The following is a 19895-nucleotide window of genomic DNA, read 5'->3' as shown; positions in this document are numbered from 1 at the left end:
ATTTCTTTTGCCAACGCGCGTCCATAACGCCGTTCCCCGCCCGGACCGGGCAAAGGCGCCGCAGACCCCGCCCTGGCGGGGGTCGGCCATCTTGGCGGCCTCTTGCCCAGCTGGCGTCGGGCCGCCATCCCCCCGGCAACGGGCCGAGCCCGAGCTGGACTACGACTCCCAGCAGCCCCCGGGCTTAGGCAGAGGCGCATCCTCACAGCTGCGGGCGAGCCAAACGCCTAGGATCGTCCGTAAAACAGAAATGCTGGTGAATCCGGCGGTCAATTGTGCCTTAAGGATGCGCTAGCCACAGGACAGACTGAGCACATGCAACTGCCTTCTGCCCCCAGGGCAGACGGGCCTCTTCTGCAGCCAGCCCCACCCCAGGACGGGCAACCCACTGAGCTTTGGGGGGGTCAGCTCCTGCTCCCTGGCACCCCGCCTAGGACCAAGCATGTGCCATCCACGGTGTCCATCCTCTCCTTGCCTTGCTGGCTGCCCTCACTGGGCAGCCCCACTGTTCTGGCGCTGCTGGAACCTGGCACTTGCCGCAGTGTTTCTCAACCTTGGCAGCTTGGAGATGGGTGGACTTCAACTCCCAGAATTCCCCAGCTGGCTGGGGAATTCTGGGAGTTGAAGTCCACCCATCTCCAAGCCGCCAAGGTTGAGAAACAAATTTGGAGAGTTGGCACCTGCGGGCACCTGCCTGGCTGCAATTCCATCCACGCAGCCTCCCCTCTAGGACGAGGACCCATCCAGGCCCTGAGGACGGGACACTGTCAAGGGGACAGCCCCCCCACCCCCAGTAGCCATGCACCTAGAGGCCCCCAGGCAGAAAACAGAGGACCCGGTGCTTTCTTGCAACAGATGCCAACCGATGGCTGGGACTGGGGATTCTTCCGTCTGTGGTTCTGGGCCAATTCTCCATCTCTCCCAAGGCCAAGCGCCCGTCGCCCTCCCGCCCCTCTGCCCCCGGGGCCGCGGCAGCTGAGGGTCATTGAGAAAGGAAGCCAGTCTCCCCGAGGCGGTGGGGTTCAGCACCATTTATTAAGAAAAAGAAGTACAAGAACAGTCAAGGGGCGGGCGGGCGGGCGGGGGAAGCGGAGAGGAGGGCAAGCCCCGTGGGGTCTCCAGGCTGGCCCCAAACGTTCTGGGCAGCTAAGCCCAAATGAGAGGCTTGGGGGCCCGGCTGGAGGAGGACAGGCCTGAGATGTTTGCTGGCCCCAGCGCTGGAGGGCCAGGCTGGCCGGCGAGGACAAGGAGAAACGGTGCCGGCGGTCAGCAACCTCCTGTCCGAGCAATGGAAGTTTCTTCGTGCCCGCTGTAGCCGGGCAAAGCTCCTCTTTGAAAAGCTGCAAGGGAACCTCTTCTGGCTCTGACCCGTGGCAGGGGGCAGGACGACAGGACCTTCTGGGCAGCAGGCCGTTGGGCCCCCCGCCTCCCCCCAAAAGCAGCAGCCTCATCACCAGAAGTTTTGCTGTGGGAAATCACACACGCAGCAGGCAGTAGAGGGTGGGCGAGAGGGGATCAGGCTGGGAGATGGCACGTGGATCCCTTAGAAGGAGACCCCCCCCCAATAAGGCACTGAAGCAGCCCGAGGCTCTGGCTTGCTGGCCCAACAGTGGCGCCTGGGGCAGACCCCTCACCTCCTTGCCTCCCAGGGTGCCCCTTCCACGGGGGCAGGACCCTGGCAATCCCAGCCAGAGTGCAGAGCAAGGCCCCGGGCACCGTCCAGGGGTTACTGCAGCTGGCCCTTCAGGGGCAAGGCGGGGGGCGCCTCTCAGAAGCACCGCGGCAGGGCTGGGCCTGGGTCTCCGAGCTGCGTGAGGCACCGAGGCAGAGACGGGATTTCGGAAGGATCCGCCTCCTACCTGGCGTCTGCCCGGCACGGGAGAAGGGCCGAGGCCCCCTTCCCGGCTGCTCCTGCCATCCTCTCGCTGCCCCGGGGAGGACGGGGGCAGGACCTTTGGTCACAGCTTGCCGGCCCAGCAGAGCAGCTCGAGCGGAGAAGCCATCCAGGCGCCTGGCCCGCTTGCCGACCGCTGGGACGTCGCCCTTTCTCTGCAGCAGGAGGGCCCTCTGGCACCCGTGTTGGGAAAGCCCTGGCCGGGCATCGTCCGCCAGCTCAACGTGGCCCGCGCCGTCTCCCAGGTGACGGTTCCCTCCGTGTCCGCAAGGCCGCGTGGCTCCCTTCCTGCTGGCCACGCCGAGGATGCCGCGAGCCGACTCCCTCCCCCCCCTTTTTGGCAGCAGCAAAGCACCATTTTTGTTTCTTCCTTTTAAAAAATTCATCATCATAATAATAATAAAATAATCATAATCAGCGTAGATGTCTCTCCCTTGGCCTGGCGACAGCAACGAAGAGGCGGGAGGGCGGCAGAGGGGGCCTCCCCTATGAGGGGCACTCCTGAATGTTCAGGGCCGTCTCCGAGTGATGCTGCAGGTCGACCGGCTGCCGGGGCTCCTGGCCTGGCCGGGCATTGACCAGCACCACGTTTTTGATGCAGCCGGTGATTCCCGAGGCGTATTTCGCTGCCGTCAGGGTCTGGATCTCAGGGGCTCCTCCTGCGCAAAGAAAGGCCCCAGTCTCAGCAGCAGCTAGGCTCCTCTGGGTCCCAGGAAGTTGGGGGGAGCGGGCGGCCATTACCCAGGAGTCCCCAGAAGACCCGCTATTTCGCTAAATCCAACCAGCCTGGGATCCTGAACCCCCCACCCGGTTCTGCAGCCCTCCTGCCGTATCTTTCTGTAAACAGGCGTGTTAGTGTCATTTCTCTGTTTCTCCCCTGAAACCTCTGAAGAGGCGTTGCACCTCATGGCTTCGTGAAAGGAGGCACCAACGGGGCGCTGGGGGTGTGTGGGTGGGGGTGGTTGTGCCCCCCAAGACCTCCAAAGGGCCCCCTTGGAAGCCTAAAGCAACAGGACGTGGGAGGCCGACGTCTGCTTAAAGCAGCAAGCGGCGGTCTTTCTCCGATCGGACGCCGGTGGACAGAAGTCCAGCGCTGGACAATGTAACGTCATCTGAACGGTCGCAAACTAAGGCGCGGTTGGTGTTGACGCAGTACGTAAGAAGGGAACCCCCTTTCAAAGGCACGATCCGAAGACAGCCAGCCTCCCGCTGCTCCGGGCGGCCTGCTTTCCAGGGAACCCGACCACTGACCTATGTAGATCCGGCCTTTGGTGTTCACCATGACGTTCCTGCCGGAAGACTCTCCGGTCACCGCCTCCTCCCCGTCCACCTGAAGGAAGCCTCTTTTCCCTTCCCTAAAGAAAACCGTTTTTTCACATCAGGAAACGCAGAAGGGGAGGCTGCGCGTGCTGCTCCTGCCCGGGGGGAAGAATGACCGATCTGGCCCCTGAAGGGAGCCTTCAGCAGAGGGCAGGACTGCAGTGCCCCCCAGCAGCTGTTCTGGTGCCCACCTTGTTTCCTGCTCCCCCCCAGCCCAAGCACATCCCCTCTCACCGGACAGCAGTCACTCGATGCCACTCCCCGTCGTCTACAGGGTCCTCAGAGCGGATGTTGGCCTCCCCGCTTCCCAGCTGGTAACTGCAGAAGACATTCTGGTCAGCCTGGCAAGGCAGCGTGCCAGCCGGATGCCACTGCAGGAGAAGGCCCAACTCACCTGAACAACAGGTGCCCGTCCTTCAGCCCGAGGCTAATGAAATCCTTTCCTTTGCCTGGTTCCCCTTCCTCCTGCGAGAGAGAGCAGAGTGTGGTGCCACCATTTCACCCGCGCCCTTTAGAGGCGGCAGCATTCCCCAGCAGGGAGAACACGGGTCAACGAGGCCATCTGAAAGCCCCCAGAGAGCTTGGGGGAAGACACCTCCATCGCTCCATCCCCTGCCCGCTCGCTGGCAAGGCGGTCCGTGGGCACGAGCCATTCCAGCCGCTATTACCGCGTTGTGGTCACGGCTGGGCGAGCCAGTCCCACGCGCGAGTCCCTCTCAAGCCTTTAAGCACCTTTTCAGGGCTCTACAAGCCAATCAAAGCTGTAAATACCTCATTAGGCACATGCTGCCCAGGACCTGGCTCTCCAGTTGCCTGGAAAGAGAAAGGGACAGGCGGAAGCCACGCAGGTGAGGAAGAGCAGCCAGCCATGCAACAGGCGCAGAGATGGGGCCCGCAGCCTCGGCAAACTGGTGCGGCATGCAGCCGTGAGCGGCCCCCTTGCAGCAACCGCCATGCGCTCATGCAGCAGATAGCCAAGCGCTCCCAGTGCGTTTCTCAGCCCAGCTGGCGCAGGCAGGTGCCCTTCCTTCCCACCAAACGTGTCCCTTTGCTGGGCTTCTGTGCGCGTCTCCTCGATCCAGATGCTCCTCGTGGCACGGAGGGGTCGAGGCTCGCTAGTGGTGCTGGAGAGGGGCCTGGTGCGACTGGCGCCGCTTTTACAGGGGCCCTGCTCTCAAGGGAGGGGCTTTCACAAACCCGCTGGCGTTGCTCGAACTATCGTTTCGAGGCCAGCTCCCCAAGGGGCAGCTGGACCGTCTTCTGCCGGCCAGTCCTCTCCCCCCACCCGCCACCTCTGGTCCACTCACCACCCCCTGCCAGAAGAGCAGCCCATTCGGAGAGTTGGTGCGCACGTCCAACTCAATGGTTTCCGGCGACTCGGGAGAACTGCAACAAAGAAGGCCCTGTTGGGAGACGTCTCACCCGCCCGTTCCAGCCTGCCGGGGGAAATGCCCACACTGGGCTGCCTCTCCCCCATTGGCCAAAGTCGCTTGGCACAATGTCCAAGCACAGCGCTCTTCTCCTGCCATGGCTCGACCTCCCCACCTCAGAGCCCCCCTTAAACCTCCCATTTTTTGCCGTGGGCAGCAATTTATTTTTCTTCCCCCCAATCATCTGTTGGCGTCTTGTGCCTCTGGAAGGAGGGGGGCTGAGCAGTGGCCCCCAACCCTCGGAGTGCTCTTCTCCAGCACCGCCAGCGCCCCTCAAGAGTGGGATGGCACCCACCGCCACCGCCTCAACCACAACTCACCTCCTGGGGAAAGCGTGGCTCGGCAGGGCCACGTAGCCCCCGTTGCAGAAATAGGCTCCATACTGCCCAGGAGCGTCTGGTGGAGGGAAAAAGAGGCCTTCAGCGTCTGAGCCTGGCCTGAAGGAGCCACAGGGAAGCAAACTGGGCAGAGGGCCGGGCAAGGCTGTTCCCCAAACGGGCCAGGCTTACCGTTTCCTCCGCTGCCTTCAGGCCATTCGGCCCTCAGCTGGTACTGGCGTTCGTCTGCAGGACAAAGGAAGAGGCCAGGCTCACGAGAAGCACGGCCCAAGGGCGGCTCTTTCTCCCCAAGGCAAGCGGGGCAGCTTCAAGCCGGTCAGCAGAGCAGCGAGCCTTTAAGAGCCGGCCTGGCCGGGAGGCCGCTTTGCACTCTGACTCCCCCTGCCCCTAATGCTCACCACGTTCACAGTACAACCCTGAGAAGCCTGGGGGGCACAGACACGTCGTCTCCTTACAGGTGCCCCCGTTGAGGCAGGGATACTGGAGATGGCACTGGACCTCGGGCACCTCGCAACGTTCTCCTGCGGGCAGAGAGGGGCAAAGGGCTCCTGTAAGCACCCGGCGGAGCAGAGGCAGGAGAAGGCGTCTGAGCGAGGGGAACCCGCCTCAGCACACGAATGCCGAGGGCGTTCACCCACAAGGACTCGAGGGGGAAGAAGCGCCACTCTGGGCAACAGGCCCCACAGAGAGGTGGCCGGGAAGGTCTCCTCGTGGCCCGCCGCCTCACCCTTGTAGCCATCCGGACACAGGCACTGGAACTCGTACTCCCCGGTGAGCAGGCACTGGCCGCCGTGCTGGCAGGGCCTGCGGTCGCAAGGGGAGCTGTCGGTGCACTGCGAGATGCCGCGGCTCTCTAGGAAGCTGTACGAAATGTCCACCTTCTTTCCGTTGACCGAAACCTGGAAGGGGAGAGCAGGAATTCGCACCCAGCATCCCTCGCCAAGAAGAGGAGCAGGCCCCGGCCGGTGGAGACCTCGGCTCGCCAGGGACGCCCAGCCTGTTTCTGGTCTGCCCCAGAGGAACCGAAGGGCGCTGCCACCTCGACCTCTTGGGCTCAGAGAGAGGAGTCAGATGCTTTCCCCCCCACGTCTCTCTTGCCGCCCAACGGCCCACCTCTCCGATGCAGCCGTGGAAGTGGCTAGAGATGTTGGCGGCTGCCGGAAGCTTGACGGAGTCCTCCACGCCTCCCAGGTACATGGAAGTGCGAAGGTTGAGGCCCTGGCTCTTCCCGGGGGAGGACCTCTTTACGGGCCGCTCCTCATCCACCTGCAGGGTGCCGTCTTTGTTCAAGCGCTCGGCCGCCACCTTGTGCCACTGCCCCAGGGCCAGGGGCTTGGGGCTCCGAAGCACCGCGGTACCTGCAAGGGAACACGGCCTGGCTGGGGGAGTCCGGTTGGCGGAAGGGGCCGTTTCGGGAGGAGGCGACCGAGGAGGGGCACCCACCGCGTCAGGACCCGTACCTGAGCCCAGCTCGTAGCGGAATTCCAAGTGCCCGTTGACCAGGTTGAGCGAGACGAAGTCGGCCACGGGGGCCCCGTCGCCCCCGCTGAAGAGGATGAGGCCGTTGGGGGACAGCGGCTTGACTTCGACATCCAGGCGCAGCTCGTAGTGGATGTTGGTGAGGGGCGGGTAGGAGATAAAAGCGTCCCCCCCGTGGAAGTGGGGGGTGGTCACCGTGATGCCTGTGGCAGAGAGAAGATGGGGGGTTATCTGGGTCTCTGCCGGGCTCCTCGCGCGCAGGGCCCAGCCTGCGGCCTCACTCACCCGCCATGCATTTCTTCCCGTGTCGGCCAAGGAGGCAACGGCAGGTGTAACCCTCCCCGGTGGCTAGGTTCACGCAGGTCGCGTCGGGCCCACAGGCCTCTGTGGGGAGAAAGGCAGGCGAGAGTGAGTAGCGCTCCCCAGTTGCCCAGGGTGCCAGCCCAGTTCAGGGCTGTCCTGATTCCCTCCTTGACATCTGAGGAAGTCTGGGTGGCCGGAGGGTTAAAGGCACCTCTTGGGCAGCAGACTGAGGGGGGCGTTTTGGGGCTCCTTCTGTAAGTGGGGGCTCTGCAGCGGCCAGCCCTTCTCTGTACTTCCCTCCCTTGAGGCCGAGGCTAACTGGCAGCGGCTCTCCAGGGCACAACCCAGAAGGGTCTTTCTCATCACCTCAAGGCCACCTTGGCCACTTTCAGGGCTCCTGTGGCTGGCTGGGCAATTCTGGGAGTTGAAGTCCACACGTCTGAAAGTGGCCGAGGTGGAGAAGCCTTAAGGGGAGATGCCAGGGCCTGCACCTCGCCTAAATGCAGGCTCTGCCCCTGAATGAGAGGCTCCACGTTCCTGGCCAACCTCACCACGTGGCACTCGAGGGCGGCCTGCCTCGGACTTGGCAGGGCCAGAGACGGGCCCGGCTCCAGCTGCCCTGCCGGAACCTGCTCTGAGCGACCGTCTCCCCTTCCTGGCATTGAGGGAGAGCCTCACCTGGGTGGCAGCGCAGGGCCTGGAAGTGCTCGCAGTTGCTCCCGGCAAAGCCCCGGGGACACTCGCACACGTAGCCACTGCTCTCCGAGTCTCGGCAGACCCCTCCGTTCTGGCCAGGGGAGAAGGCAGTTGTGTGGTTGAGGTCTCCGGCCCACGACTGCTCTGGGCACAGCCGGGGAGGGGACAGGGTCCCCGGGACATCTGCTCCTCCCCCCAGAATTACGGGCAGAAGGCTACCTGGCACGGACGGTCTTGGCACGTGGGGCAGTTTGAGACTCCGTGGGCTTGCAGGTCAAAATCTTTGAAAATCACCTCTCTCCCTTGGATGATCAGCTGTCGCACGCACCCTACGGGAGGCAGCAAAAAGGGCAGGGGAGGGGGCTGGATTAGAGGGCACCACCAGACCCGCAAGCCTGCACAACAAGCGTGCCCACATGTGGCCCGACAACGGGAGAGTGAGGGAGAACACAATGGCATCTCCTCTGAGCACATCCATCCTCCTCCTCAGCCAGAAGACCCCTGGGTATGGTCCTGGGCCAGGCAGGCCCTCTGGGCCTATCCTACCTTACCAGACTGTCGTTAGGGATAAAATGTGAGGAAGGAACCATACGTGACGCCTGGAATACCTTGCAGGAGATATGGCACCAAAGAATTCAGGGGACAAGAAAGCCTCGTCTAGATTAGCAAGTTCGGGGAGAAACCTCCACGGTTCTGATCTGCCGCCTGCGTCCTTGGGACAAACGAGGCCGCTCCTCCCGTGACGCCCCATCGCGCGCACGGCGAGTCCAAGCCCGCCCCACCCGTCCCGCAGCCAGCCTCGGACCAGAGGCGGCCGCCGCCTGCGTCTCACCGATAAATCCAGTGCTGAGGCCGGTTTTTGTGATGGCCGCGTAATTGGGGTACCCGCCCAGGTACAGCTCCTCGTTGAGATCCAGACCTTGAAACCTGCCCTGGAACGACACAGAAGAGGGGACCTGGGTCCACAAGGGCCGGAAGGCAGGCCCACCGGGGCCCTCCTCCCCATGGCGGTTTCCGGGGACTTCCCTCTTTTGCTGGCCCACCAACCCGTCCTGATCCTCGTCAGCAGCTTAGGCGGCGTGAGAGAATCCGGCTGCCACAGCCTCCTGCTCTTCTCTGGGAACTGAACCCCCGTGCCAAGGCTGCTAGAGTCTTCCTTCAGAATCCCAGCCCCGCGACTGCATCCCCGGGCAAGCCTTAGGCCGCAAAGCCAGGGCGTTGCTGGCGACTGGACCGCCTTCGATCAAGGGCTGCAATAGGATGGCGGGAGCTGTACTGCCACGTAGGGCGGGCGGGCTGGTCCGGGCGCGAGTGGGTGAGAGACACGGGAAAGAAAGGGCGAGTCCTTCTGCCATGGCTCACCTGGGAGCTGCCGTTCACGGGGGGGTGGCCGTCCACGACGACAGACCCCTGCGTCAAGTTGCGATAGAGGAGGACGGTGTGGAACTCGCCCAGACTGATGATCGAAGGGTGCCGGATGGTGGCCATGCCAGAGCCGGCGTCAAACCTGCCGTCGCAAGAGGGCCAAAGATTCAGGCCGCCCGTCCTGGCAGGGCCTCGAACGTCCCTTTCCCAAGGGGCAGCACTGGGGTGGGGGTGGGGGCTCCCTCCACTGCCACATCCCAGAATGTGGGGTTCGTGGGCAGCAAATCATTCACAGGCTCTCAAAATCTTTGGCAAAGGGTACGAAAGGGAAGCTACAAGGGGGTGGAGGGGACCCTCGGATCCAGCGGCCCGGCAGACTGTACATCGAGCCGAGGGCACGACTGTGGGTTATGGGGGGAAGAGCCCTTCCAACAGCAGCCTCTGGACCCCCCCCAAAGCCACAGCTGGATTCCCCCGCAGAGACCGTCGCCTCACCTGAACTCCGGCCGGCCCCCCACCAGTCCAAAGGAGACAAAGTCCCTGCCCGTGTCCTTCTTCTGCCCGTTGTACACCAGCATTCCTGTCGAAAGCAGAGCAGGGGAACTCAGGGCGCTGGGGCGTGCGCACCCACCAACTCCCAGCCCTGAGGCTCCGTCCCAAGCGTCATGCAGGGTGCTGAGCTCAGAATCCCCCATGCTCTGCCTCCTGTTCTTGCCCCGGGCCCTGAGAGCGGCTGCTTTTCCACCGGGGGAACAGGAGTCTTTGGACCGAAGGCCATGCGCCCATCACAGCCCCACAGCCAGGCTGAGGGGCAGCACACTACGAGAAAAGGCCCCCAGGACCGCCTGACCCCCTCGCTTCCTGGGAAGAGTGGCTTCTCCCCGCAGGAGGGAGTCATCGAAGGGAGGTTAGGTCCAAACAGCGCAGCCCAGCTAATGGGAATAAGGCAGACTGCAGCTGGGGGCAGGCTCGGGAGCCCCCTGGTACATGAGTTAGCTTGCCAGGGGCTCACGCGGCACAGAAGGCACATTTCTCAGACTACACACACACACACACACTCCCAAGGCAGAAAGGGTTAGAAAGGTGCCTGGTCCCGGCTGGAAGCACCAGCACGACTCACCTGAGTAAAGCACGAGAGCTGGAAGGGCAGAGGGGGAGAAGGGGGCAGAGGCGAGAGGAAGAAGGCGGAGGGGAAGACGAGGGGAACAGAGTTTGAGTGAGAGATCCTCAGAAGAGAGCGCTCAGCGTGTCCATCCACACAAGAAGAGGATTGGCCGCCCTTCCCCACCCGGCAGCCGCTCTTACCGTCCGGGGTGTCAGGCCGGAAGGTGATCTCGAGGGCGAACGCTCTGTAGGCATCTTTCATGGTTGGCAAGACCAGGTAGGACTGAGGACTCTGGGTAAAATATGGCACCACCCGCTCTGCAAGGGAAGGGCAAAGGGTCTGAGGAGGAGGACGGCCAGGCCCTCCGCCCCTTCCGCAGCTGCCTCTCGGGAGCCCCACGGTGGGCGAGACCCAGGCAGGGGCAAGGGTGTCGGGTGCCCGCACAGGCAAAATCTCCTGGCAGCTGCCTCTCTAACGAGCAGGAGCTGCCAGACTGGCTGGAGGCTGCAACTGGCATGCGCTGAGCCTCTGCCCCAGTTCCTTTTCCCCAAGTCCCCCAGCTGAGGGTCCAGCGTCCGTTCTGGAGGACAAGCCCAGGCGGGGGACAGAGACGGGCTGGAGCACTGACCTCGCACTTTGAGCATGGAGAAGGCCGTCCCCTTCCCCTGCCGGTTGGACGCCGTGCACACGTAGACGCCTGTGTCTTCTGGGCGAGCAGCGGGGATGGTCAGGCTGCTCCCCTCCAGGTGGGCATCGCTGGGCAGCTCCCCTTCCAGCTGGAAGACAGCGAGCCACAGAGCCCTATAGCAAGCCTGCCCGCCCACAAGCCCCAAGCGCCCACGGGGCAGCCTCTGCAGCGCATCACAGGGGCGCTTTTCCACTGCCACCCCAGCAGCCCCTCCCTGGTGGGGAGCATCAGTCTTCGCAGGGAACTACCTTGGTCCATTTGATTTCCGGGACCGGAAACCCAGAAGCCGTGCAAGGGAAAACCACGGTGGAGCCCGCAGAAACTTCCTTCACTTCCGGCTGGGCTGCGACTTGGGGGATGGCTGTGGGGAAGAGAGAGGGCCCCATCAGCTGCGGAGAGCAGAGCGGGGAGGCTGACCCTCCAGGAGGGGAGGGGAGGGGAGGGGGCCAGGGCTTACACTGGACGTGCAGGATGACGTGGGACTGGACGGCGCCAGCCTCGTTGGTGGCGGTGCAGCGGTATTTCCCGGCGTCGGCCTGCTCCACCCGCTCGATCTTCACCAGGCTTCCGCTTGCCAGCACGCCCGGGCGCAGCTGCCCGCCCACCTTGCTCCACGTGATGACCGGCTTGGGGTCCCCGAAGGCCAGACACTCAAACTCCACGGCAGTGCCCGCCAGAACGGTCTGCACTGACGTCCGGATGTTGATCATCACCTTGGGCAGGGCTGAGGAGAGAAGCAGCGGGGCCTCCAGAGCGGGAAAAGGGGCCCCGCCCAGGCCGAGGCAATCCCGGGCGCCCAGGGAATCCACCCTTCCACACGTGGAGCTTCTCTAGGGGCCACGCGCCCAGCCCAGCCTTCAAGAGAGCAGCTGGCGTGTCGCTCACTTACCCTGGACAGTCAGACTGACCCTCTCCTGGGCCTGGCCGGAAGGACTCCTGGCCCGGCAGACGTAAACCCCCTGGCACCCTCGGTCCAGCTTCTCAATCCTGGAGGGAAGCAGCCACCGGGTTTGTGAGTCCCTGAGACGTCTGCACCTGCCTGCAGATGCCCGAGGCCTCCTCCCCCCAGCCCCCCGCCAAGCCCCCTCCTCTGGGCCCACTCACCGCAGCACCCCATTGCTGATGGTGTGGCCGGGAGGCAGCTCCCCGCCCTCTCTGAACCACTCGATCTGTGCTCCCGGGTCCCCGGAAACGGAGCACACAAACTCTGCTGTGGCACCCACGGCTTTTGTGTCGCTCTGGGGGGTGATCTGTACGGACAGGGGTCCTCCAGCACGGCCTGTGTTGGGGACAGTGAGGAGAAAGAGGAGGGGAAATAAATTCTCTAGAGCCATCCCTTTCACGGAGAGGCCTCGGTGAACTCGGTCTGCGCCGTTAGACCTGCCCAAGCCAGATACAACAGCTGCTTAGATGCTGTGGTTATATTGTCCAGCCTGGTCAGTAAACGCACTGCAGGACACTTGCAAACATTTGACCCCAACCCAGCAATGACTCGTTTCATCTGCCGATTTCATTTCCACCTGGAGCAGACCAGCATTTCTGAAGCCAAAAATAAAGTCCCTTCTTAAAGCTGAAGGCTGCGGCCCTCTGCTTTGCTCTGTGGCCGGGCACCGGGCTGAGTCTCTGCCCGGCCGTCTGCTCACCTTGCACGTGGACCTGGGCCAAAGCCTCCGCGAAGCCCACCCGGTTGCTGACGCGGCAGCGGTAGGTGCCTGAATCCTGGCGCACAGCTGGGCTGAAGTGCAGGACCCCCTCTCGCAACGTGGCCCGCCCGGGAAGGCTGCCATTCACCTTGGTCCACTCGTAGCGCAGGGGGGGCGTGCCGTGGGCCAGGCACTGCAGCTGCACCGCTTCGCCCTCCTGCACCGCTGCTCTGTCTGGAAGGCTGGTGGCATAGGGCGGCGCTGGGCAGAGAGAGGGGACGGGGAAGCGGTTGGAGTGTGCACCAGCCCTGGAGCCCCCCAAGGAGGGCACAGAGCCCCGCTACACAGGGTTGGCCAGCCCACCCAGCCTGGGGCGCAAGGGGTCCCCGCGGGGGGTGCCCAGCGTGCCTCTCCGGAACGTCAGACGCACGGAGCAACCTGCAGGACTTGGGGCACGTGGGATCAAACGATCCCTGCCCTTTTCCTCATCTTTTGCCCTTCTTTCTCCCTCCGCTGGCCTGGGAGGTCAACCCAAGCCCCGTCTTCCCCGGAGCGGGCGTGGGCGGCAGGGCCCTCCTTGCGCACTTACTCTCCACGTCCAGCACCACAAAGGCCTCTGTGGAACCCGCGGAGTTGGTGGCGTTGCAGATGTACTGGCCCGAGTCCTGCTGGGCCACCCGGGGGATGATGAGGGTGTCGTTCACCACCTGATGTTGCCACGGCAACGGAGCCCTCAGCTTGGACCAGTGGACGGTGGGAGTCGGATCGCCTGCCGATCCCAGCAGAAGAAAGTAGCGGTGAGCCTGGCCCGGGGCATCAGTCGGGCAAACACCTCCCCCCCAACACACACTGGCACGCACCTGTGGCAGAGCAATGGAGCCGAGCCGTCTGTCCCGCCTTCACTGTCTGGGTTGGACTCACGTGGATTTCGGGGGCTCCCGGCCGGCCGTGCACCGCTTCCACGCTCACATCCACCTGCGCCTCCGTGGTGCCCACGGGGCTCTGGGCCACGCACACGTAGGTGCCAGCATCCTCAAGCTTTGCGGAGGAGATCTGGGGAGGAAGAGGAGGCCACGGAACACGCTCAGCCTGACCCCCGAATAAGCCCATTCTCGGAGTCTGCGTTAAATGCAGAAGTGTAATCCCCAAGCAGGCTGGTTCATTCAAAAGATGGACACAGGCCAACGCCACGTAGTCAGTGTTGTATGAATGACAGACGCTGGTTCCTACCCGACCTGATTACATCTGTGGTGCAAACTCAGCCTCCGTGTTTTGTGTGTGAGAGCGCGCGTGTTGGTGTCAAACCGAGGAATTAAAGTATCTCTCAGGAGCCAGTCTAAGATACGCTGGTCCTGATGCAGGAGGCTTTGCATACCCACCAGGACAGTCAGACATTTCATAACGAATGGCTGGCACCGGTGCCAGGGCAACACCTGCAGACTGGCACCAACCCCACCCAGGAAGGCTGCTGAGGGAAGCTACGTCCCTCACCCACCTGCAGCACAGCTCGGCTCTCCAGCGGCAGCAGCTTCTGATTCTCCAGCTTCTTCTGGGTTCCCACCTTGCTCCAGCGCACCAGAACCCGGGGCTCCCCGGCCCCCAAGCAGTCCAGGCTGATGGATTTGCCCACTTTCAGCTGCACGGGGTCCTTTGGCACCACGGAGACTGTCGGCAGCCCTGGGAAGAGAGAGCGGTGCCCGAGTTCACCCAGGGACTCGGGGGGAGGCCTTTGGCATCGGTTGGAAGAGAAGCAAAGGAGCCTTCGCCCTCGCTCTCCCAGAGAGACCCTCAGCATTGCCCGCTTACCTTGGACCATGACGTTGACCAGGCTGTTGGCAATCCCAAAGCGGTTGGAGACCAGGCAGCGGTATGCCCCGTGGTTTTCAGGACGGGCGTTGGAGATGGTGATCACAGAGCCGTTAGGGCTGATCCTCACGTTATCTGCGGAGGAGACGGAAACGATTACCAGGCGGTGGTCCCCAGGACTGGCCCCAGCCAGCCCACCCCCATACCCCACTGCCCAGGGACAGACACCCAGGAACCGACCTGCCCTGGCCCTCAAGCTCCAGTCCTTTCGCATCGTGACGCCTGCCTCGAAGGAGCTCTCAAGACACACCCTCCCTGCTCTGAACCCCGACTCCAGGGCTCCGGCCCCTTTTGGGGGCGGACAGCTGAAAAAACCCGGGTCCTGCTCCTTTCCAGGAGCCCTGCACTACGGCTCCCTATGGTCTGGCCGGAATCCTGGGATGTGGGGAATAAATGCCCCGGCCCCGGCTGAGCTCCTTGAGAAAAGCAGGCCTGCTCTCCAGTCCCCAAACCGCCTGGCGCAGCTCGTCACCTGGCAGCTGGTTATTGGGCAGCTTCCAGGTGATCTCGAGGGGTGGGGTGCCTTTATGGACGTGGCACCTGAAGGAGACCTCTTCCCCTTGGCGCACGACAACGCTGTGAGGGTCGATTGAGATGATGGGGCTCTGCAGACCTGCCGGGAGAGAGCAGCGGTGACCCCCCAAAGCCCAGCCACCCCCACCCGCCCCTTCTTGCCCCCGCCAGAACGCCAGACGTACGGGAAGCAGGACTGGTGTTGGCCAGGACAGAGACCACGAAGGACACCTCTTGCGAGACGCCTCCTCCGCTCACGCGGCAGACGTATTCGCCAGAGTCTGCGGGGGTCAGCTGGACCAACCGCAGGTGGGAGTTGGAGACCTGTGAGCACAGGGCAGGGGGGAGGAAGCATTCGCTGAACCGGGATTTAGGACTTCAGCACCCACTGCCTCCCCGAGTCTCCTCTTTCATCAACGGGAGCAGGACGGGCCCTTCCCTACCTGGTGACCGGCAGGCAGGTGACCCTCTCGCCGATACCAGGCGAACGTGGCATGTGGCTGGCCTGGGGCAACACAGGACAGATCCAAGGCCTCTCCTTCCATGGCGGAGGGGGAGGAAGCGTCAATCCTCAGGGGTGGGGCAGCCCCTGTAGCTGTACAAAGCGGGGGAGAAAGAGCCTCAGAGCCTCGAATGAGCCACCCGTTTCCCACAGCGAGCCTGGGGCGCACGGGGGCAGAGAGAGCAGCAGCAGCAGCCTTACGGTGGCGGGGGCCCTCGTTGTCTTGGACAGTGACCACCAGCACGGCTTCCTGGGTGGCGGCGGCATCGCTGACGCGGCAGACGTACTCCCCGGAGTGGGCTGAGGAGACCTGCGGGATGCGCAGGCGGGTGCCAAAGACCTGCCCCAGAGAGACGGGTTAGCCGTTCGCCGGCACAGACCTCAGTGGTGCTCCTGGGAGCGTTCGGGCCCAGGGCTTGCGTCTTCTGCCGGCCCTGCCTCCCCAGAGAGGGGGGAGAGGAACCAGGCAGGCCCAAGGTCAAGGATCGCCCCGGCCACCGAAGTGGGGCGAACGAGAAGCGCCTTGCCCCCTCTACCTGGTGGTTAGGTGGGAGGGGCCCTCCTCTCTTGAACCACGTGACTTTGGGCTGCGCCTGGCCGGCCACGAGGCAGTTCAGTTCCAGGGTCTGCCCCTCGGCGAGGGAAGACGAGGAGGATTCAATCCACACCGGCGAGACCGCTCCGGAAGCTGCAGAGGACGAAGAAGGGCTTCTGTGATACCCGTGGCCCCGGGAAGGCCTCTAGCTGTGGAGCAAAGGAGAGCGGCTCCCGATTTCCCTTAAGCCCCTTCCCCCCTTTCTGCTGGCCGCGGGGAGACCCCCCACCAGGCTCCCCGGGCACGTACCGTGAGGGCTGCCTGCGCTGCTGGGAATGGAAACCATGACAGAGGCCTCCAGCAGGCTGGTGCCGTTGTTCACGTAACAGACGTACTCGCCCGAATCGGCCACTGAGACTTGCGTGATCCGGAGGTGGGAGCCGAAAATCTGTTCCCAGGAAGAAAAAGCAGGAGACCGAGAGCTGGTTTCTTTTGCCAGCTTGGAGCTCTTGGGTTTCCTAAAGCCTCGGCTTTCTTTTCCCAAGCCCCCAAAGATTACGCCGAGGCGTTTCTGGAGCACCCCTGCAGAAAGCCCTCCGCGCGATTAAGACAGGGAACGTATAAAGCTACTGCGCGGCACACGCTCTAAAAAATAACGCCTGGCTACTCCAAGGGAGCCCAGTTTGCCCGCAGTCCCAGACCACCCTGTCATTCTATCAGCCGCCCACCGCAGCCCCGGGGCCTCCGAAAGCTCGCGGCGGCTCGATTCTGCCTGGAAACGCTGCAGAAGCCTCTGCTTTCCGGCCACGTCCCCTTACCTGGCTGTGGACCGGCAGGGCGCCCCTGCGCTTGTACCACATGACCCTGGGGTGGGACTGGCCGGCCACCAGGCAGTTCAAGTCCAGGGTCTGCCCCTCGGAGATGGCTGTGGATGACGTTTCAATCCTTATCGGGGGAGTGACTCCCACAGCTGGAGGAGCAGAGGCAAGTCGGAGCAGAGCGTGGCAGGAGAAAAGAGGGATCCGTTTCAATGGGAGAAGCCCCCACGGAGCCAGCAACCGCGTCCCTCCGGCCCAGTGCCCGCTGTGCCAGCTTACCGTAGAAGCCTGTTTCGCCCTTGATGGTAACCACCAGCGAGGCCTCGTGAACGGCCGAGCCATGGCTTACACGGCAAACGTATTCCCCGGAATCAGCCGCTGAGGCATGAGGGATGCGCAGGAGGAAGCCGGAGACCTGGGAAGAGGCGAGCCGAGCGTGAACGGGGACGGGAGATGGCCTCCGGGCACCGGAATCTTCTGCGCAGCACCCGGAGGCGTTTCCAAGAGAAAATCCCCTCTTGGCCAGCCCAACGTTGGCAGTGCCGTACCTGGTGGCTGGTGGGAAGAGCGCCTCCTCGCTTATACCAGGTGACTTTGGCCTGCGGCATGGAGCCGGACACGATGCACTTCAGGTCCAGCGTGTGACCCTCGGCAGGAGAGGTGGAAGAAGACTCGATCCGTACTGGGGGAATCACCCCAGCGGCTGCATCGGTCACAAGAGAAGAAGGGTTAGGGCCATTGCCAAATCTTCCCCCAGCCAGGGAGAACTCTGGAGGAGCGCCAGCCGATGCATTAAAGCACCAGTGACTGAGGTGTCACGCAACCCTCGGGAGGGGCAGAAGGAGCTGTGACCAGATGGTGCTTCACGAGGCCTCAATCTGGCTACTCAGGGGCCGTCCCCCTCTCCCCCCCTCCTGTTCCCCCCCAACAACAATCCTGCGAGAAGGGTTGGGTGAGAGACAGGGACTGACCCAAAGTCACCCAGCCGGCCTCCATGCCAAGGGAGCCCTAGACTCCCAGTCTCCGGTTTCTAGCCCACCACCTTAGCCACGACACCAAACCCCCCTCTGCCTATCTACTGGGGCCCATCCCAGAGGCACACTTACGGAAAGTATGGCCGCCCTCCTGCTGCTGGACGGTGACCAAGACAGAGGCTTCCTGGCTGGCGGCATCAGAGCTGACCCGGCAAACGTACTCCCCAGAATCCGCAGGAGAGACCTTGACCAGCCGCAAGCGAGACCCCAAAGTCTGAAAGAGGACGCGCGTCACACCCCAGTTGGTATCCCCTGAAACCAGCCTTGGTCTGCCAATAATGAGCTTAACCAAGTGTATTTATTTGGCACCGGAGGAAAAAGCAACGGTTCCGAAACAGAGAACGGAACGCGCTTATTTTGTGTTTAGAGCAAGGAGGCCTCCCCAGCCTTCTGTCTGCAAAACCATTTGTTGAAAAAATGATTATTTAAAGGGCAGCCTTCCCATGAAGATGTCTTAAACTCAACCCCACTTTGCAGAATCACCCTCTGAATCTGCCCCGCCTCAGCAACTATTTCTATTTCAGGGGCAGACAGACCTAAATTCATCCACAGGCTAACCCTATGCCCGGTGTGCCAGACTTTGGAGGCATCCGATCCCGTTTCCTCCAGCAGCAGCTCCAAAGTCCAAAGAGTGTTTTCCAGCTAATCAAAGCATTTCGGAACTGGAATCGTGCCCCAGAGCCAACCTGGGGCCCTTGGCGGGCAAGGTTGTGCCTCTGAGACTGTGGCTTTTACCCCCCAAACTGCCAAAGGGCCCTCATGGCCCAGAAGCCGTTAGCCGGCAGCACTCATTAATGCCAAGCACCATCATCCCTGTACCTGGTGGTTGGCTGGCAGGGCTTCACCCCGTCTGTACCAGGTGACCACGGCCTGCTCCTGGCGGGCAGCAACGCAGTCCAGCTCCAGAGTTTGCCCTTCTGCTATGAGGGATGACGAGGCCTCGATTCTCACAGGGGGAGCCACACCAAAGGCTGGGGAGAGCAGAAGGGCAGGTGAGGAGCCAGCCAGCCCCACGGAAGCCAGGTCCCCCGGCCCTCCTGCGGGCAGCCCAGACCTACTGGAGGAGGAGCGGCTGCGGGAGACGAGGACGGAAGCTTCTCGGGTGACGGAATCCAGGCTGACGCGGCAGACGTATTCGCCCAGGTCGGCCAGGGAGACCAGGGGGATGCGCAGGTGGGAACCCGATACCTGTGGGTCGAGGGAGGGAGAGCATTCAGCGCACAAAGGAAAGGAATACGCTTTTCATTCTCTGTCTGGCAACGGCTGTCCAGGGACTTGCACCAAGGGGCCTCCTTCCCATCTCCAGTTGCCAGGCATGGCTTGGACTAGTGTGTGTCAGGGAGGGGCCCTGAAGCCGCTGCTGAGCCACACGGTGGCCCCGGAGTAGCCGAAGGCAATGGAGAGGAAGGGCCAACCCCTTCCTGCTTGTCTCAGGAAACCCCCGGGGAGGGAGATGGAGAAGCTGCAAAAGGGGGTCAGGAGGAGATGTCCCTGAGCAAAGCTCCCCCCAGCCCTGAGTGGCTCCCATACCTGGTGGCCGGCTGGCAAGGACCCGCCTCGCTTGTACCACGTGATGGTGGCACCGGTCTGGCCTGCCACGACGCAGTTCAAGTCCAAGGCCTGTCCTTGGACCACGGAGGGCGACGAAGACTCGATCCACAGGGGAGGCCTGACTCCTGATGCTGCAAGGACAGGCAGCAGTCAGGCACGGGCAGAAAGGGGCCGCCGATCAGTTAAGGGATGTCTCCCCTCCAGCCAGCCTCCCCAGCCTGGCCTGCAGGCTCACATCCTCGGCAGAAATGGGAGCTTGAAGAGGAGAGCTGGACCCCTCTGCAGTTTCTAGTCCGCCTGGAAATGCCCCGGGCTCTCCTTGCGCTCGGCCGGCCTTCTTTGGCCCTTTCGGGCGGCATCCGCGAAATGCACCGGTTCCAGACCTGAAGCAAACCAAGCCTCTTGCTTACTTCGGGAGCTGCTGTGCACAGTAATCACTATGGAGGCCTCTTGAACGACGCCACTGTCACCGTCAGTCACCCGGCACACGTATTCGCCCGAGTCTGCTGCCGTGGCCTCGGGAATCCTCAGATGGAAGCCAGAAATCTGAAGGGAGAAGGCGGCCAGGGGATCGGGTGAGCCCCGAAGAGGGGGAGAGGCGTGCAACTGAGCCCAGGGTCTCCCCGCTGCAGGCCTCCTGCCCATACCTTGCAATCCGCCGGGAGAGCCCCTTCCCGCTTGTACCAAGTGACTCTGGGCCGCGAGAGACCAGTGACCTGGCAGGCGAGGTCCAAGGCCTGGCCCTCGGTGACGGAAGATGAGGAGGAGTCGATCCGGACCGGGGGTGGCCCTGAGGAGGTCAGAAGGTCCAGGTC

The 19895-nt window shown here is 63.1% G+C and overlaps 1 protein-coding gene across 23 annotated transcripts in view; it reads right to left on the bottom strand.

The window, feature by feature from the left end:
• Window positions 1-1004: 1004 nt before the first annotated feature.
• Window positions 1005-19895, bottom strand: part of HSPG2 (heparan sulfate proteoglycan 2) — a 63950-nt gene continuing 45059 nt past the window's right edge. For 15 of the 23 annotated variants that reach the window (XM_088136884.1, XM_088136888.1, XM_088136887.1 and 12 more), the window contains 43 exons: window positions 19728-19870; window positions 19491-19626; window positions 19060-19211; window positions 18349-18717; window positions 17602-17743; window positions 17044-17198; window positions 16775-16910; window positions 16496-16647; window positions 15987-16125; window positions 15679-15830; window positions 15344-15482; window positions 15084-15235; window positions 14826-14964; window positions 14600-14740; window positions 14068-14202; window positions 13757-13938; window positions 13122-13314; window positions 12851-13030; window positions 12262-12522; window positions 11723-11897; window positions 11508-11605; window positions 11076-11342; window positions 10867-10979; window positions 10559-10706; window positions 10131-10247; window positions 9321-9405; window positions 8823-8967; window positions 8293-8392; window positions 7680-7789; window positions 7443-7551; window positions 6747-6845; window positions 6443-6664; window positions 6096-6340; window positions 5710-5881; window positions 5381-5503; window positions 5154-5207; window positions 4965-5040; window positions 4522-4600; window positions 3986-4027; window positions 3609-3679; window positions 3449-3532; window positions 3146-3249; window positions 1005-2553 (listed from right to left, as the gene is read on the bottom strand). In XM_088136884.1, the coding sequence (XP_087993010.1) occupies window positions 2381-2553; window positions 3146-3249; window positions 3449-3532; window positions 3609-3679; window positions 3986-4027; window positions 4522-4600; window positions 4965-5040; window positions 5154-5207; window positions 5381-5503; window positions 5710-5881; window positions 6096-6340; window positions 6443-6664; window positions 6747-6845; window positions 7443-7551; window positions 7680-7789; window positions 8293-8392; window positions 8823-8967; window positions 9321-9405; window positions 10131-10247; window positions 10559-10706; window positions 10867-10979; window positions 11076-11342; window positions 11508-11605; window positions 11723-11897; window positions 12262-12522; window positions 12851-13030; window positions 13122-13314; window positions 13757-13938; window positions 14068-14202; window positions 14600-14740; window positions 14826-14964; window positions 15084-15235; window positions 15344-15482; window positions 15679-15830; window positions 15987-16125; window positions 16496-16647; window positions 16775-16910; window positions 17044-17198; window positions 17602-17743; window positions 18349-18717; window positions 19060-19211; window positions 19491-19626; window positions 19728-19870 (6209 nt within the window). In that variant the 3' untranslated portion in view covers window positions 1005-2380. The remainder of the gene's footprint in view (window positions 2554-3145; window positions 3250-3448; window positions 3533-3608; window positions 3680-3985; window positions 4028-4521; window positions 4601-4964; window positions 5041-5153; window positions 5208-5380; window positions 5504-5709; window positions 5882-6095; window positions 6341-6442; window positions 6665-6746; window positions 6846-7442; window positions 7552-7679; window positions 7790-8292; window positions 8393-8822; window positions 8968-9320; window positions 9406-10130; window positions 10248-10558; window positions 10707-10866; window positions 10980-11075; window positions 11343-11507; window positions 11606-11722; window positions 11898-12261; window positions 12523-12850; window positions 13031-13121; window positions 13315-13756; window positions 13939-14067; window positions 14203-14599; window positions 14741-14825; window positions 14965-15083; window positions 15236-15343; window positions 15483-15678; window positions 15831-15986; window positions 16126-16495; window positions 16648-16774; window positions 16911-17043; window positions 17199-17601; window positions 17744-18348; window positions 18718-19059; window positions 19212-19490; window positions 19627-19727; window positions 19871-19895) is intronic. The other 8 variants (XM_088136890.1, XM_088136893.1, XM_088136904.1 and 5 more) reach the window with 2 other exon arrangements.

This window comes from Python bivittatus, unplaced genomic scaffold, assembly GCF_059951505.1.
Source record: "Python bivittatus isolate LINGU-HERP-01145 unplaced genomic scaffold, Pbiv_v1 ctg000090_np1212, whole genome shotgun sequence".
Taxonomy (NCBI): Eukaryota; Metazoa; Chordata; class Lepidosauria; order Squamata; family Pythonidae; genus Python; species Python bivittatus.
This window is presented reverse-complemented; position numbering and strand designations above follow the sequence as displayed.